The sequence below is a fragment of the Sugiyamaella lignohabitans genome, chromosome B (genome assembly GCF_001640025.1).
Source record: "Sugiyamaella lignohabitans strain CBS 10342 chromosome B, complete sequence".
Taxonomy (NCBI): Eukaryota; Fungi; Ascomycota; class Dipodascomycetes; order Dipodascales; family Trichomonascaceae; genus Sugiyamaella; species Sugiyamaella lignohabitans.
The window spans coordinates 3,186,573-3,201,431 of NC_031674.1; the positions used below are offsets into that span (position 1 = coordinate 3,186,573).

Here is a 14,859-nt window from a genome sequence, read left to right on the forward strand (position 1 = left end):
GACAGGCCTTTGAGGTTACTATAGTTTCCCCCCAGTTCCAAGGGAAAAATAAGCTTATGAGGCATAGAATGGTGAACACTGCATTGAAAGATGAAATCGCTGTAATCCATGCATTTACACAGGTAAGTATAAAGCTCCTTGTAAATTAGGTTTTGATCTTCTAACGGCCTACGATAGAAAAATTATACTCCTGAGGAGTGGACAAAATTACAGTAACGATCATATTAGATGTAAATAAATAAGCATAAAATTTAGAACATGTGTGTATAGCAGTCAGACCCGCAGTGCTTCGTGGTCAGACAGCTTTAAGCAAGTATGTCTCTAAACCTATAATGTACCCTCAAGAGAGTTGAACTCGCCCACCAAGCGGCGTTCCCATTTAGCCATTATCTCTGTCAATTTATACAGAACTCCAGCTGCAAAGGAGCTGGTCTTCTCATTGGGGATCGACTGCCAAGTGTCCTCAAGCCAAATTTTAATGTCGACGATCTGCCTTGACCAAGTTTCTACAGTGAATTCTTGATCGTTTATTTCAAGGATAACAAGCATGCTAGTTAAAATGGATTCAAGAATTGGGAGAGCTGATTTGGCAGCTCCACGATTGGCCATAACAAGATCAAGAAGTTGCGAAGTCATAGAGGGAATATCAGAACTCGAAGGGTAGGCAGCATGAAGAAGTAATGCAAGAGTCTTGATGAAATGGCCCACTAAAATATTTGAGTAGGTACCTATTGACTGAGCTCCACCAGAGGTATACCATTGGCCGAGCAAAGGTGAAAAAAAGTATCGACTACACAACTTAGCAAAACTGTTCGTTGTTATTTTTTGCGATTTGTCGGATGAACGTTCGCCGCGTTCGCGACTGAGCTTGGCAGACATCCTAAGCACCTTTGGTCCACCTATTAGTTCACTTTTGGCCTTCTCTGATGTGTCTCGAATAAGCTCTGCCTGGAGTTCACTGGATATAGAATCTATTTCTGCAGTTGACGGTAGACTTGTTTCCAACAAATGGTCTCGGGGATTAGAAAAGAGCTGGTGTACCCCTAGAGGTAAAAGCTTTGAAGGTGATGGCTTAGCATCGATCGCATCAGCGGGTTTAAGTCCACTCAATTCTCGAGCTCCTAAAGTGATACTAGATAGAATGTTAATTCTCTGTTGAAGAGAGTAATCGCCAGTAAATAGGACCTCAGCTAGATAAGGAGGCACGAGTTTAGGAGACGATGCCACGAGTGCTGAAAGGGTGATGAGTCTTTTCTCGTTAAATTCTTCGATATTAAATGTATCTTTCATTCCAGCTAATTGGCTAGCCAAAGCCGTGGCATAAAGGTCGACCTCCTGACCAAATCTCGCTTTTCTTCGTATAAGATCCGCACCGTGATTTAGAGCAAGCATTTGCTTTTCATAATTCTCTTCTTGTAAATATGAAAGCAAGTCCTTTATATAGACAGGTGGACTAGATTTCGTTTTAGACACTAATGTAGGGTCATCGTCAGAGTCATCAGAGTCAGAATCAGGCAATGGATAAGGTTTGAGATCCGAGTTCTCCATATCGACATCATCAACCAGTTCAGTTATTTTAGGTGTTTTCATCAAGGCACTGGACTTCAAATTGCTGCCTGAGTTCCGTCCAATCTCATTCACAAAACCGCCATTTTCTCTATCCTTTGCCGAGTTACGCGGTGAGATATGCAAATTTTCAATGTGTATACTGTTACTGTCAGAAGAAGATTTGTTTAAAATTTCCCAGATATTATCAGTGCTGGGCTTTATTCCGCTTCCTCTCGGATCGTTCACCTCCAACCACTGTTTCAAATTTTCATCATACATGCTCTCCAAGCCGAAATCTAGTGGCTTAGAAGGCTCAATATGTTTGGTTAACTGTTCAGCAAATAAGGTGCCTAAAAGTCTCACTTGATCTGTCAGAGCACCTAAACGATTCGAGATGGCATCTAAGTAACTTCTGGTATTAGCAACGCCAATGAGAACGTGGTTGTCCAGCTGGCTCAAGGAAAGAATCAATAACTGTGTTTGACCCTCTTGAACTATTTCCGGAACATGGTTTATGGCTAATAAATTACCCCACCTTTCCAATAACTCGTTGAACTGATTCTGAAGAAGCAGTTGCCCTGAGATGGTCGTCGAGAGTACTAATACTCGCCGCATGTTTAAATTGACCTTCGGCAATTCACCATATTTGAAAATCGGTGGCGAGTGGCATTTTTGTAAAAACAGAGCAAGAGCTCGGGATATTGAACTGACAAGTGCTTTGTCACTCGGCCCAAAACTAAGATATCTTCGTTGTAAGTATGGCAAAATACTGACTTCCAATATATGCCACCTGCTGTGTTTAACATGACTAAATATTTGAAGGAAATTTTCGAAGTTGGATTCCGTTATAAAGTGCTCACTTAAAGCCATCGGTGACCCCAGTTTAGTAGACTTGAGCAACAATTCGCCGGCTACTTCCAAAGAATCTTTTCGATCAATGACTTCCTCCGATTTTATAGTCGTAATGTAGAATGAGTTAATCTGTTCCGCCAGTAGTCTAATGTACTCTTTACCTTCGGCAAGATTTTTCCATTTTTTGAACCTTGAAAGATCATCAATTGTAAATTTGTTGCAGTATTGATCCAATGAATGTGCTGCCATTGACAATGATTCAAACACTTTGCTACCAGCAAATAATGCCACCAATTCTCTTCTATGTAAGTGCTGACTCCCGGTGGTGCCTAGTCTGTAGTAGGCGGTTGCGAACGAATCTACCTGAAGTACATCTGTCAACAGAGCAGAGAGTAGGTTGATATGAGAGCAAGTCACAGCATGATTTACGAGCTTGGAGTCCTCACTTAAAATTGAATCGGCCAAAGTTGATATTCTGGTAACAAGACTTGAAATACCAGGTAAACTTTTAAATAGATCCACCAGCATTGGGTCAAATTTCGTTCCATCATCCAATTGAGGGAGCGCCTTGTTGATTAGAGTAGAAAATAGCTCCAATGACTCGGAATTAGGTTGTGTCCAATTAACCACATCTTCAGCCAACAGCTGTGAAGCAATTCCAGCTATTTGTGACTTATCAGGCGAGCCCTTAAGCTCCCTAATTATTTGATCCATGCGAGTGATACTGAAGTATAAATAGTCTAATGAATCTTTATATGGAAATTGTGGTTAGGGTTGGGTTTTCAGGGGGAATGTTGCATGAACCTTCTATGCTTCTATGCTGAGTGCCAGCAAAACAGCACATAATACGAAAAAGCGGGGTGGTATTTAGAAGTGTGTTATGAGGAGCTAGCTTAAAGAAACGACAAAAAATAAACACTGCGCCAGCCAGGAATCGAACCAGGAGCACGGCAAAAATCCGTATTTAGCGGAATTTAACTTCTCGAAATGGGAACGCCGTATTTTACCATTAAACTACTAGCGCATCAACAAGAAATTAGTTTTTCGAATATGCTATATACTAGGGACACTGTAAAATACTATAATCAATATTCAATGACTAGCGATTTGTGTAAGCTTAGCCATTTCTCCATTGACTAACTTAATCTTAGTAGCCCCTACAAAAACACTCCATGGGTATATTGCGGGCTACTGGAGCGGATGCCTTTTCACCCTGACTCCCACCGTTCGATGCAGCCATCGCGGCCAAAGTAACAGCATACAAATCAGGCAAATAAAAGAGCGACCTCCTTGTGATATTTAAGCGCTGGATTTGAAACTGTGTGTATTGTTTCAAATTCATCTAATATATATTTTAAACATGATTCGTTATTATTGTTCCTGATGGATCAAGTCAACTGAGCGTACTGTATGTGGCGCGTATGTCCGTGAAGTCCTGTATTTCCGGTAGCTCCTTGTATGAGCATCTCCATGTATAAGGGCGATAGCCAATAACAGCGTTGTCATGTCTATCATGACACGGCAGGAGCGTCAAAAATGCCAGTTTCGGAGATCTCCGCACATTATACTTGGAAAAGTGTCCCCCAGAATCTCGTGAGATCACGCAATGCAGGGCCAGTATTTGCGATTATCACCGGCCGCTGGCCAAATACCAAGCCTGTATATGTCTTATTGAAAAATAATGGCCTACTTATGCGTCAGTGTTTACGTACCTGCAAAATGGCTTGCAATTTGGAGCATGCTGCACTAGTGCCTGAGTATATAAATCAAAGTCAATTCCTCGATGAGAAAATGATTTAGATTTAGATAAAATTTTTTGAGATCAATTTTTCTTAATTAATCAAAAGTTCTGTTCAAAATGCCTTCCCACTTTGATACTCTTCAACTTCATGCTGGTCAGGAAGTTGACCCAACTACTAAGGCTCGTGCTGTGCCAGTCTTCGCAACTACTTCATATGTTTTCGACGACTCTAAGAATGCTGCTGAATCATTCGCTTTACAAGCTCCTCACTTTGTATACTCTAGAATCGCTAACCCCACCAATGATGTTTTTGAGAAGAGAATTGCTGCCCTCGAGAATGGTGCTGCTGCTGTAGCCACCTCTTCAGGCCAAGCTGCTCAATTCATCGCTCTTTCCGCTTTGGCACATGCTGGTTCTAATATCGTCTCTACCAGTTATTTGTATGGCGGTACCTATAATCTTTTGAAGGTTTCATTCAAGAGAATTGGTGTCAATGTCAAGTTTGTTGACGGTGATGATCCAGCTGATTTCGAGAAGGCCATTGATGAGAAGACTCGTGCCATTTACATTGAAAGTATTGGTAACCCCAAGTACAACATCCCTGATTTCGAGGCTCTTGCCGCTGTTGCTCATAAGCACGGAATTCCTCTTGTCGTTGACAACACCTTCGGTGCTGGTGGTTATCTCGTTAAGCCTCTTGACCATGGTGCTGATATTGTTGTCCATTCGGCTACTAAGTGGATTGGTGGTCATGGTACGACTATTGGTGGTGTTGTTGTCGATGGTGGCAAGTTCCCTTGGGACAAGCATGCTGATAAGTTCCCTCACCTTACTGAGCCTTCTGAAGCTTACCACGGACTCAAGTTCACTGAGACCTTCGGCAGCATTGCCTATGCTGTCCACCTGCGTACTGAGGTTTTGAGAGATTTCGGTCCTTCATTGAATCCCTTCGGTGCTTTCTTGCTGCTTCAAGGTCTCGAGACTTTGTCTCTCCGTGTTGACAGACACGTCTCCAATGCTTTGAAGCTTGCTCAGCACTTGGAGAAGCACCCTAATGTCTCGTGGGTTTCATACGCTGGTCTTGAATCCCACCCCTATCACAAAGCTGCTCAAAAATACCTCAAGAACGGTTACGGCGCTGTTCTGTCCTTTGGTGTCAAGCCAGTTGATGGCAAAGATCAATCTGCTAATGTTGTTGATAAGCTCAAGCTTGCTTCAAACCTTGCTAACGTCGGTGACTCTAAAACTCTTGTCATTGCTCCTTACTACACTACCCACTCTCAACTGACTGAAGAAGAGAAGAAGGCCAGTGGTGTCAGTGCTGATTTGATCCGTGTGTCGGTTGGTACCGAGTTTATTGACGATATCATTGCTGACTTTGAAGATGCTTTCAAGGACATCTACAAGGCCTAAACGGGCAGTGACGATGAAATAGAAATAAATCTATAATGACATTTATAATGACTTTATCTTAAACTGCTTTGCATTTCTGTCTCTCTATTAGAGAGCCCCTCCATCAGAATAACAGGCGATATTCTGAAATTGTAAGAAAATAGATGGGTGCTTATTATCTACTCACGTTAATTGGATTCACTGTCATCCTCTTCACTAGTGTACGACTTCACCATTGACAGAGATATCCATAACATGGTCGCAATTATATAAAACATGAAGATAATTGGCAGCAAAACTGATGCTCCAAACCGGTTAATAAACCCACCTATGACAACAGGAAATACCGCCGAACCGCAACCACTTAGAGCAGCGGCAGTAGAAATTCCAGATACATGCATGTTTCTTGGTAGTTTGGTAGTGGCCATAACCATGGTGGAGGGGTATATGGGCCCAATAAACACTCCCACTATAGCTATAAACAAACCACTGAGAATGATTGTCACTTTGTGATCTAGCCAGAACACGCAATGAAAAATAAATGCAATAGCCATGTAGGTAAGGACCACTCTATTGAGACTTTTAAATCTGCCAGTGATAAATCCAAGACAAAGTCTTCCGGAAGACAGACCAGTCCAGAATGTTGTCGAAATCAGGCCAACCGTTTTAGGATTGGCATGACGCTCACGAATCATATATGTTACCAACCAGCCACTATAACTAAACTCGATACCATTATATGAACAGAGGAATAATGCAAGGATCCATACAGTGGGAGATTTAAATGCTGCCATATGATCAATCTCATGTTCTTCCTCCGCATTGGTGGTAGAATGCATTTGGTTTGTTTCGATATTATAAGCTTGAGCTGTGTCGTTGCGAAATGCAATAGAAACTGAAATCAGCATGGTGACTGCAATACAGGCCATTAGCCGGTAGAAATAATACCAGGGTTGTTCCAAGGTCAATAATAATGAGACGACCGCCGGTCCCAAGAGGCCACCAAGAGCATAACTGGCATGGAGAACTCCTAGAATGCTATGAGCATTTTCAAAAGCGCCAATCCATGCATTCCATGAACCATTCATAAGACCCGATCCGAATCCAGAACAAACACATGCTGCTAATAAAAGTGGAAAAGGAGGGGCGGTAAGTGCAATAGAATAACATAGTAAATTGAATCCTATTCCAAAAAGCCCAACACCGCCACGACCAATCCTGGTATGGACCCAGCCACTCATGGCAGCAGACGAAAACGCTCCAAAAACCGGGATCAAGAATAATACTGACACTTGCAAGTCATTAAGACTGTAATGTTCTTCGAGAGACGGAAGGATTGCCCCAAGAGCTGCGTCGTTCAAGCCCATCATGACAAACCCTGCCAAAGCAATACATACTTTGATCTTATTTCCTATCGGTTTGCTCCATGACTGACGACCTTTGTAAAATCGTTTGCCATCAACTGTAGTATGATATGACTCCAAGTCCTCTAGAGGGTTAACTACAGTAGCTAATTCCTGGAGTAAGGGTGTCGATGAAGTCGGGATTTCATCGTCTTTAGGAATGGTAGTCATTTTTATGAGCGGTAATTCTGGTAATTAGGAGAGGAACGAGAACCTAATGTATATCTGTCAAAAACAAAAAACCAAGATGAGCGTACCAGATCACGAATTAGTCGCGGGAAGATGTCTTAATGCACCACAAGACCTCTTATCTGATCTATCTGTAACAAGCACTCAAGCAGTTTACTCTTGATTGATGGATTCACTTCGAGAAAGAGACGGTAGTTCAGAACAAATGGACAACTGAAAATAAAAACTACCTTGCCATGGAAAGTGAAGTGCAAGGTGATATAAAAAACTCTTGGCCATGATCGTCCCTGCAACAAGCAGCATTCTCATATGCTACTGGAGTTAATTTAGTGAAGCACTTCTGTTGCATATTGTCTGCAGCTAGCTTTACTACTCAATATGTATTGGGCTGGTACCAATAGCTGTAGTCTTATGGAAATGAGGTTTAGGGAATATTGTAGTTGGTCCTTAAACTAATCCAGATTTACTGGTACCTGTGGTTTTTAATAATTGTCCTGATTTTTTGTTTAACCAACTGTAAGATATGAGGAGCTGATTTGACCGGGGTGTTTCGGTTATGCAGGAGAGAATGCCCTAAGCGGGGTAGGTGGGGGTACGGATAAATTGAAACTTTCGAAATGCCCTATGCAGATTAGTAAGATAATTGGCCAGAAGAGGTGGAAGAATATAGGGAGGGAAATAAACAGAATCCTTGAAATCGTGTATTCTCAGCGCAGCGGACTTACGTGCAAACCTCGAAGCCAAGATTATATGAACTAACAGAATAGGTTAGCGTGAACAGAATCAAACCTCAAATGTCATCTTTTTACAGCATCCGAAACAGAATGTATACCTTTACATTTCTTAAGTCTGGTCTGTTTCTTTAACTTTGTAGATGAGAAAATTGTTCAAGTTCTATCGCCACACCTGTTTTACACGCATGCATACGCGTTTTCAGGGGTAATTGATAAGGGCAAGGAGAGTGCATATACAGATGTAAGTACTAGGCACCCCTAACCACTATCAAGATCTAGAATATCATGTGCTCGCCTATAGAGTGCTAGATCTACGGCCAAGGGTCAGAATAGAATAAAAATCAGATTCGACGCTATTAAACGGGCGAAAAAGAGAGATTGCATCATCACATAGCTCTTAGCTATCTGTTCGCTCCACTAAACTACTTGATAGTTGTTTATGGAATGTCAACTGAACGCTCACCAGATATACGTCATCTAGCCGCGATTGCCGTTCGTCAAATTCCAGGGTTAGGAATTGCTTCGACAACGACGCCGCCGCGGCTCAGCCTCCGCATTTACCTATACGTCGCATGGTCAACATCGACTTCGAACTGGTTCAACTTAGACAACGAACATAGGATCATAACAAGCAGAAACAAGTATACGATATTGCGATAACAGCAGACCATGTCGTTTACAATTGACCTGTCCAGTCATGGAAAGGAGTTGAAATCATTATATGATGCAATTATATCTAGTGACCCAGAGGTGTCTTGGGCTGTGTTTAACTATGGAGCAGGCGCATCGAATTCACTAAGACCCTCGGCTCATGGCTCTGCCAATGGAAGTAAGTAGAATATGAACCACTAGGGTTAAACGTTTGTCAATTGAGTGGAAATTTTTATTTCCGAGCAATAGGTGTGGTTTAGGCCCATTAGTAGGACCGGTGTCTTACTTGAGACAGGTGCTGTGAAGTGGGTTCTGGCCGGTGACGGGTCCTCTGTTAGTGGCATTGATGTCTCTTTGCAATGGAAACGGGCAATATTCTAACTAATAGATTACCTGGCTGATTTTGTTGAAGAATTTGATGATGGTTTAGTCCAATATGGTTTTGCCAGAGTTGATTACAATAATTTGACAAAATTTGTGCTCGTTGGCTGGGTTGGAGAAGGAGTTCCTGAGAGAACCAAAGGCTACTTCAATGCGCATTACGCCACGGTTGCCAAATATTTCCATGGCTACCATGTTCAGATTACAGCACGTTCATCGGCTGATTTGTCATCCTCTATTATTCTTCAAAAAGTTGATGCAGCATCTGGCTCGAAGTATTCCTCTAGCTCAGCTTCTAGAGGAGTTCCTTTAAGACCGAAGTATGCTGCAGCTACTCATGGCGCTGCTGAAGAGGATTGGGGTGATGCCCCTCCTACCACCAGCCAAGAAGCCCCAACTTTGACTAAGGTTCAATCAGCTTATAAGCCTACCAAGGTTGATATCGCTAGTTTGAAGAAACCTGCTGCTGCCCCACCAGTAGAGAAGTCACCAGACAATTCAATATCGAACACGTCATCTAAAAGAGCGATATTTGAAGAACCTCAAAGTTCATACAAACCAATTGGCAAGGTTGACATTGCTGCTCTTCGTGCTGAAGCCAGAAATTCCAAGTTCGGTGATGATAGACCCACTCCCTTGCAAAGCTCGTACCAGCCAATTGGTAAGGTAGACATTGCTGCCATCAGAGCCCAAGCCAATGCCAATAAAAAAGAACTCGAATCCAGACCAGAACCTTTACAAAGCTCATACAAGCCTATTGGCAAAGTGGACATTGCCGCTATAAAAGCACAAGCAAGTGCCAATAAGAGGGAGAACGATAGTGTTCCTACCCCAGAGCCATCTGAGAGAGCAGTTTCATCGAATTATGAGGAAGAACAAGAAGATACTACTCCTAAACCTGTTAAGGAACGTATGAGTGCATTCTCTGGTTCGGGTAGACTGACAGAACTGCCCAAGCCTAAAGTCAACAATTCTGTCAGCAGTAGATTCCAGCCTGCTACAAGAGGAACGGCACCCTCCCTCCCGGTCGATGCATTTGGAAGACCAGTGTCAGCTCCAAAGGCCAATGCAGGATTCAAAGACTTTGGTAGCGAAGGTGGCAAGACACCTGCTCAATTATGGGCTGAAAAACATGCTAAACAGACTGGCTCTACCAGTGCACCTGGTCCATCTACGGCTGAACTCATTGAAAAGGGTTCTAACTTGTCTTTGGAGGATCACGATGAGGCCGAGCCAGAGCCCGAAGCTGAAGAGGAGAAGGAGCCCGAGCAGCCTACCAGGTCCTTTGCTGATTTGACCAGTAGATTTGCCAAGTCATCTTCCACATCTCCTGCCCCGGTTCCTTTACCACCGCGTGATCCAATCCCCAGTGAGTCGAATGTGGCTGTTGAAGAAACTCCCGAGCCCGAACGTGAGCCTTCTCCAATCCCTATCCCTAGAGCAGTTCCATCTGTTCCAGTTCACGATGAAACTGAAGTTATTCGTCCTCCAGAGCTAACTGAAGGGTCGCCCTCTTTGCCTGCTAGGGAAGACATTGGACGCGAAGAATCAATCGCAGCCGCTCTCTCAGAAGGTGCCCCTATTGAGACAACCGAAGAGGTTGAAGCTCACAATAAACCTCAACCGCTTTCCAGCGAAACATTCACAGCTGTTGTTCTTTATGACTACGAGAAGGATGAAGCCAACGAACTCAGTCTTAAGGAAGGTGAGATAATTACAAATATCGAACAGGTTGATCCCGACTGGTGGCAGGGAACTAACGAGGCGGGTGAATCTGGGTTGTTTCCATCCAACTATGTTGAAATCACTGAACCTGGGTCATCTGCTCCCGTTCCTGTCAAAGAGCCTGTTGAGGACGGTCCTTCGGCGGTCGCAGAGTATGATTATGATGCCCTGGAAGAAGGTGAACTTAGCTTCCCTGAAGGTGGCATTATAACCGATATTGAGTTTGTCGACGAGGCATGGTGGATGGGTACCTACAATGGAGAACGGGGTCTTCTTCCTGCCAACTACGTCAAGCTAAACGAGTAGATTTTGAGCTGTGAAATAAATATGTGCTGTGTTTAGTTGTACGATGAGTGTCTACCTTTATATAAAAACAAGAATCTATTATTAGCATTAAAAGTGTAAATTGAAACTGATCTTCAGGTAGCGTTATTTAATTTCGAATGTACCAACTCGACCCAAAAGGCAACCACTCGTTGTCCTTGACCAGGTTTATTCCTACGATTAACTATCTCGGCATGAGAGTGCATTCGCTCCAGCTTAACGGCATATTTCTCCCAATGCAAAGTATTGAGTGATTCTGCTAATTTCTGAACATTAGGTGATAGTGGAAGGCTGTGAGGTGTGGAAGCGAGAAGACCCTTGGTTCCATCACCTAGGCAAGGTTTGACAGTGAGTTCTCCCTTCAAAGGTTCTTCAACATCGGTGGTCGAATCGCTCTCGGGCTCTACACTGGATCTGACTGAATCAGCCTGTTGCACTTCTTCGCCGTCAGCAGCCAGAACCTCATCCATAGCATTTCCAGCCCACTTTGACAATCTGGAAGAAGGCTCAGGATGCTCACTGCGTTCATGAACGTGACTAGGCGAGCCTGCTTGACTACTATCTTCTTCACCGAGATAGTCAATTGCAAGGGTTGCATTGGCTTTGCGTGCTTCTCGCACCTTATAATGGGAGACTATAGTCGTCACTGACGTTATGGCAAAAACTATGGGAAAGACCCAAGGTAATGTAAATAGTGCAAAAGCTTGAAATTGTCGTTCTTGTTTAGTCGCCTTAGTCTCCACACCTGTATTATAGGAAACAAACTTAGATCCTTCCATGTTGACAAACATGTCACTAACTGGCTTTAAAACACCTTGATCATCATACTTGAGAATAAAATCATCATTGTGAGCATAATGAAAGTACTCATATTCTATGAAATCTCTCTTTTGGAAAGGATCTTTCAGTGAAATATACGCCGTGTAAAACGGTACGGTTCTGTCATGAACAGCATTAGCAAATAATATCAGATGCTTGAATTTTTTTAACCCTTGGAAAAACGTCTTAGTTGGATCCGCCATATCTGATAGTATATTCGAGTTATTTGAAAATAAATCATTGCCCGAAACACCAAGAATATTTCCCCCCAATAAGTTGAGGATCTTGGATCTATAGTTATTAGAATAAAAAATTGAACCCAAATGTGGTGTAGCGAAAGTAGTAAAGATGACAGGCTCAACTTTATCAAAATATCCAAGGTCATTAAGCAAACCAATCAAGTATCTCCCATATAAGCCACCTAGAGAATAGCCGACAATGCTTATCTTTGTGAATATCACATTAGATTCTTCCCGCCTTTCCTTGAAAAATTCATTTAACTCCCCAATGATTCGTTCTGCTCCCAATTTAATGCCATCAAAAGAAGCCATACCGGTATTCAATGCCGGTCGAAAAACCTCTATGTCCGAATCCTCACCATATTTCTGTAGTAACGTGTCATGAAGACAAGTGAGATGAACCGGGCTTCCAAAGAGCCTAGTTTAATGTTAGAATATAAAATAAGACTGAGAAGATATAAAAAGTAAATTCTCAAGAAAAGAACAAAAGAAAAAATCGAGAAACCGATAAACAAATGACGGGTTCACCGACGACTACGCTGCAGTTAACTCTCGTATCGCTTACCCATTGATCATAATAAATAAATGTTTCTCAGTAGTGGTGGTCATTGTGGCGTGGAACTTCAAAAATAATATTGTGGTCACAGCCCACGGTTCGCGTCAATCAAATAATTAAAATAATCTTTTTTCGATTCAGAGGGCCATTAGTTCATGGAAGAGACTTGCCAGTGGCACAAAGTGGAAGCTTCGGAGTCGGATCAATATATATATATGCGGGCCGATAAGCTACAAAATATACTGCCTCTATCGGGGTTAGGTGGCATCGAGTGTCGGCGCAACGCAGATAAGAAGAGGCTTGCTTATCTTTAAGTCCGTTAGATGATGGTAACTACCGCTTCCAGTAAATTGTCGCGTGTTTTCCGATAAGATCCAAAAAAAAAACGTTCCTCGAACGGACTGTTTGATAATCAATAGGAACTGGAAAGCTGGTTTTGCTGTAGACTTTTCTCTTAAATAGTCTGGCATTTGCCTATCACACTAAAAGCTGCTTTTGCCACTACTAATAGCTAATTTAATGTTTATAAACATGGTTTTCACATGTAATAGATCGGGTCGATGAGACTGCCCACCTTCGCGCATCACCTTTTGATGAAAAAAACGCAATATCATGCAACCAAACCACTCATGCAGACTAATTTCTGATTTGACTCTGAAAGATAAGGACGCAGAGCTATCTGACGAAAGAGACCCGATCTCATCACCAGTAGCCCCTTAAACAGTTCATATTTAACTGTCCCTTAAGACAAGTTTTCGTCTAACACGTCATACTACCAAGCGGAGACAGGTAGAACTATCAAGGTAATTTACCCTCATACTTTATATTTTACGTTTAAAGATATTACAGGCTATATCATCATATCAACTTAATGAATAACGATCTTTTTAGTCGAAGAGACCCATACCCATGTCCTCATCAGACTCCTCAGGCTCTTCCTCAGCAGCAGCCTCCTCAGCGGCAGCAGAAGCGGAACCAGAAGCAGCGGCAGCAGGAGCAGCAGCAGCATAAGCCTCAGGGTTGGCAATACGGTCCTTGATGGCCTCAGAACCCTCGAAAGTGTAGTCAGTGGCAATAGACAAAGCCAAGATGTTCTTGTAGTGGTTGACAATGGAGTGACCAACAGCGGGCAAGGTGGGGTAAGAAGCAGCCAAAGAAATGGTAGCAATGGTCTTGATGGCAGCCAAGAAGTGACCAGTGAGCTCATCATCAGTGATGTCAAGGATGGAAGGAGCGAAGATTTGACCATTGTCGTAAACTTGCTCAACAGTCAAACCGTAAGTGAAAGGAGAGATGTTAAGCATGTTAAGAAGAGTAGCCTCGGAAGGACCAACCTTGGTACCAGCCTCGACGACCAAGACATCGGAAACGATTTCAATGGTACCACGAGCAATCTTGGTGGGGACACCGAGAGCTTGGAAGAAAGAGGTCTTACCAGGCTCCATACCAGTGTTACCAGCAGGAACCCAAACGTCCTTAGGAGCAACGGCACCAGCACGAGCGGGAGCAGCAACACGGTTGGAGACAATGGACTCACGGATGGTCTTCAAGTCAGCGTTGGTGAAAACAAAACCAATGTTACCCTTGACGAAAGGCAAAACCTTCTCGAGGTCAGGGAACTCAGCAATGAATTGACGGAAAGCACGTCTAACCATGGTGTTCTTACCCATGACGACGACGGCCTCACCACGAAGGTCCTTTCTGACCTCGTGCATTTGTTGAGACGAGACATTGTCAACTCCAACAAGGAAGATGGACTTGTACTCGGTCAAAAGCTCACGGAGCCTGTTGAAGTATTCGACTTTCTTTTCAGAGATGCCTCCCATTTCGACTCTTTATATGAACTTTGAGGATAGGATGTTTAAAGGCAAATCACTACGGTGTTCTATAGTTTAAGAAGAAGCGATCTCGAACAGCTACTAGTTTCACCAATATGGAAAATTGGATTCTGCGAAAGACTGAGTGGGTATAGCGCCGTGTGAAGGTCCAAAAAGGGAATTTATGTGACGTGACCGCCAATTGGCCTATTCTGGAAATAATAGATCACGTGATGTAGAAAATCCGTAACTAATAATCCATCACTGGATTCGTGAGACTTTTTTTTTTTTTTTTTTTAATATCTGATTGCTGGATAATAGTAGATAACCGTTGATTTACTGTAATTGTTATATGTTCAGGTGATAACAGTCGAGGAAATTAATTGGATGCGTGATGCAAGATAAGCTAGTATGCATGATCATCTTCAACTATGCAGGGACAATTGATAAATAAATGATCAAATTAATTACTCGAATGCTATGCCATT

The 14,859-nt window shown here is 42.8% G+C and overlaps 8 protein-coding genes and 1 non-coding gene across 9 annotated transcripts; 3 read left to right on the top strand and 6 right to left on the bottom strand.

Annotated features, from left to right (window-relative positions):
* Nucleotides 1-327: 327 nt before the first annotated feature.
* TEL2 (Tel2p) lies at nt 328-3,114 on the bottom strand (the record flags this gene model as incomplete). The annotated part of the gene is made up of 1 exon (XM_018880056.1): nt 328-3,114. One exon carries the CDS (start codon nt 3,112-3,114, stop codon nt 328-330), a length of 2,787 nt encoding a protein of 928 aa, XP_018737912.1.
* A 205-nt stretch (nt 3,115-3,319) lies between these two features.
* Nucleotides 3,320-3,424, bottom strand: AWJ20_3063 (the record flags this gene model as incomplete). The annotated part of the gene is made up of 1 exon: nt 3,320-3,424. It is a non-coding gene; the product is annotated as a tRNA-Gly (tRNA).
* Nucleotides 3,425-4,258: 834 nt separating this feature from the next.
* MET17 (bifunctional cysteine synthase/O-acetylhomoserine aminocarboxypropyltransferase MET17) lies at nt 4,259-5,554 on the top strand (the record flags this gene model as incomplete). Its single annotated transcript, XM_018880057.1, has 1 exon — nt 4,259-5,554. The coding sequence occupies one exon, from the start codon at nt 4,259-4,261 to the stop codon at nt 5,552-5,554; it is 1,296 nt and encodes a 431-aa protein (XP_018737913.1).
* On the bottom strand, nt 4,613-4,951 carry AWJ20_3065 (uncharacterized protein; the record flags this gene model as incomplete). Its single annotated transcript, XM_018880058.1, has 1 exon — nt 4,613-4,951. The coding sequence occupies one exon, from the start codon at nt 4,949-4,951 to the stop codon at nt 4,613-4,615; it is 339 nt and encodes a 112-aa protein (XP_018737914.1).
* Nucleotides 5,555-5,721: 167 nt separating the features above from the next.
* BSC6 (Bsc6p) lies at nt 5,722-7,107 on the bottom strand (the record flags this gene model as incomplete). Its single annotated transcript, XM_018880059.1, has 1 exon — nt 5,722-7,107. One exon carries the CDS (start codon nt 7,105-7,107, stop codon nt 5,722-5,724), a length of 1,386 nt encoding a protein of 461 aa, XP_018737915.1.
* Nucleotides 7,108-8,528: 1,421 nt separating this feature from the next.
* On the top strand, nt 8,529-10,922 carry ABP1 (Abp1p; the record flags this gene model as incomplete). Its single annotated transcript, XM_018880060.1, has 2 exons — nt 8,529-8,688; nt 8,899-10,922. 2 exons carry the CDS (start codon nt 8,529-8,531, stop codon nt 10,920-10,922), a joined length of 2,184 nt encoding a protein of 727 aa, XP_018737916.1.
* A 113-nt stretch (nt 10,923-11,035) lies between these two features.
* On the bottom strand, nt 11,036-11,962 carry AWJ20_3068 (uncharacterized protein; the record flags this gene model as incomplete). Its single annotated transcript, XM_018880061.1, has 1 exon — nt 11,036-11,962. One exon carries the CDS (start codon nt 11,960-11,962, stop codon nt 11,036-11,038), a length of 927 nt encoding a protein of 308 aa, XP_018737917.1.
* A 1,479-nt stretch (nt 11,963-13,441) lies between these two features.
* On the bottom strand, nt 13,442-14,380 carry RPP0 (ribosomal protein P0; the record flags this gene model as incomplete). Its single annotated transcript, XM_018880062.1, has 1 exon — nt 13,442-14,380. One exon carries the CDS (start codon nt 14,378-14,380, stop codon nt 13,442-13,444), a length of 939 nt encoding a protein of 312 aa, XP_018737918.1.
* Nucleotides 13,857-14,189, top strand: AWJ20_3070 (uncharacterized protein; the record flags this gene model as incomplete). The annotated part of the gene is made up of 1 exon (XM_018880064.1): nt 13,857-14,189. The coding sequence occupies one exon, from the start codon at nt 13,857-13,859 to the stop codon at nt 14,187-14,189; it is 333 nt and encodes a 110-aa protein (XP_018737919.1).
* Nucleotides 14,381-14,859: the final 479 nt, after the last annotated feature.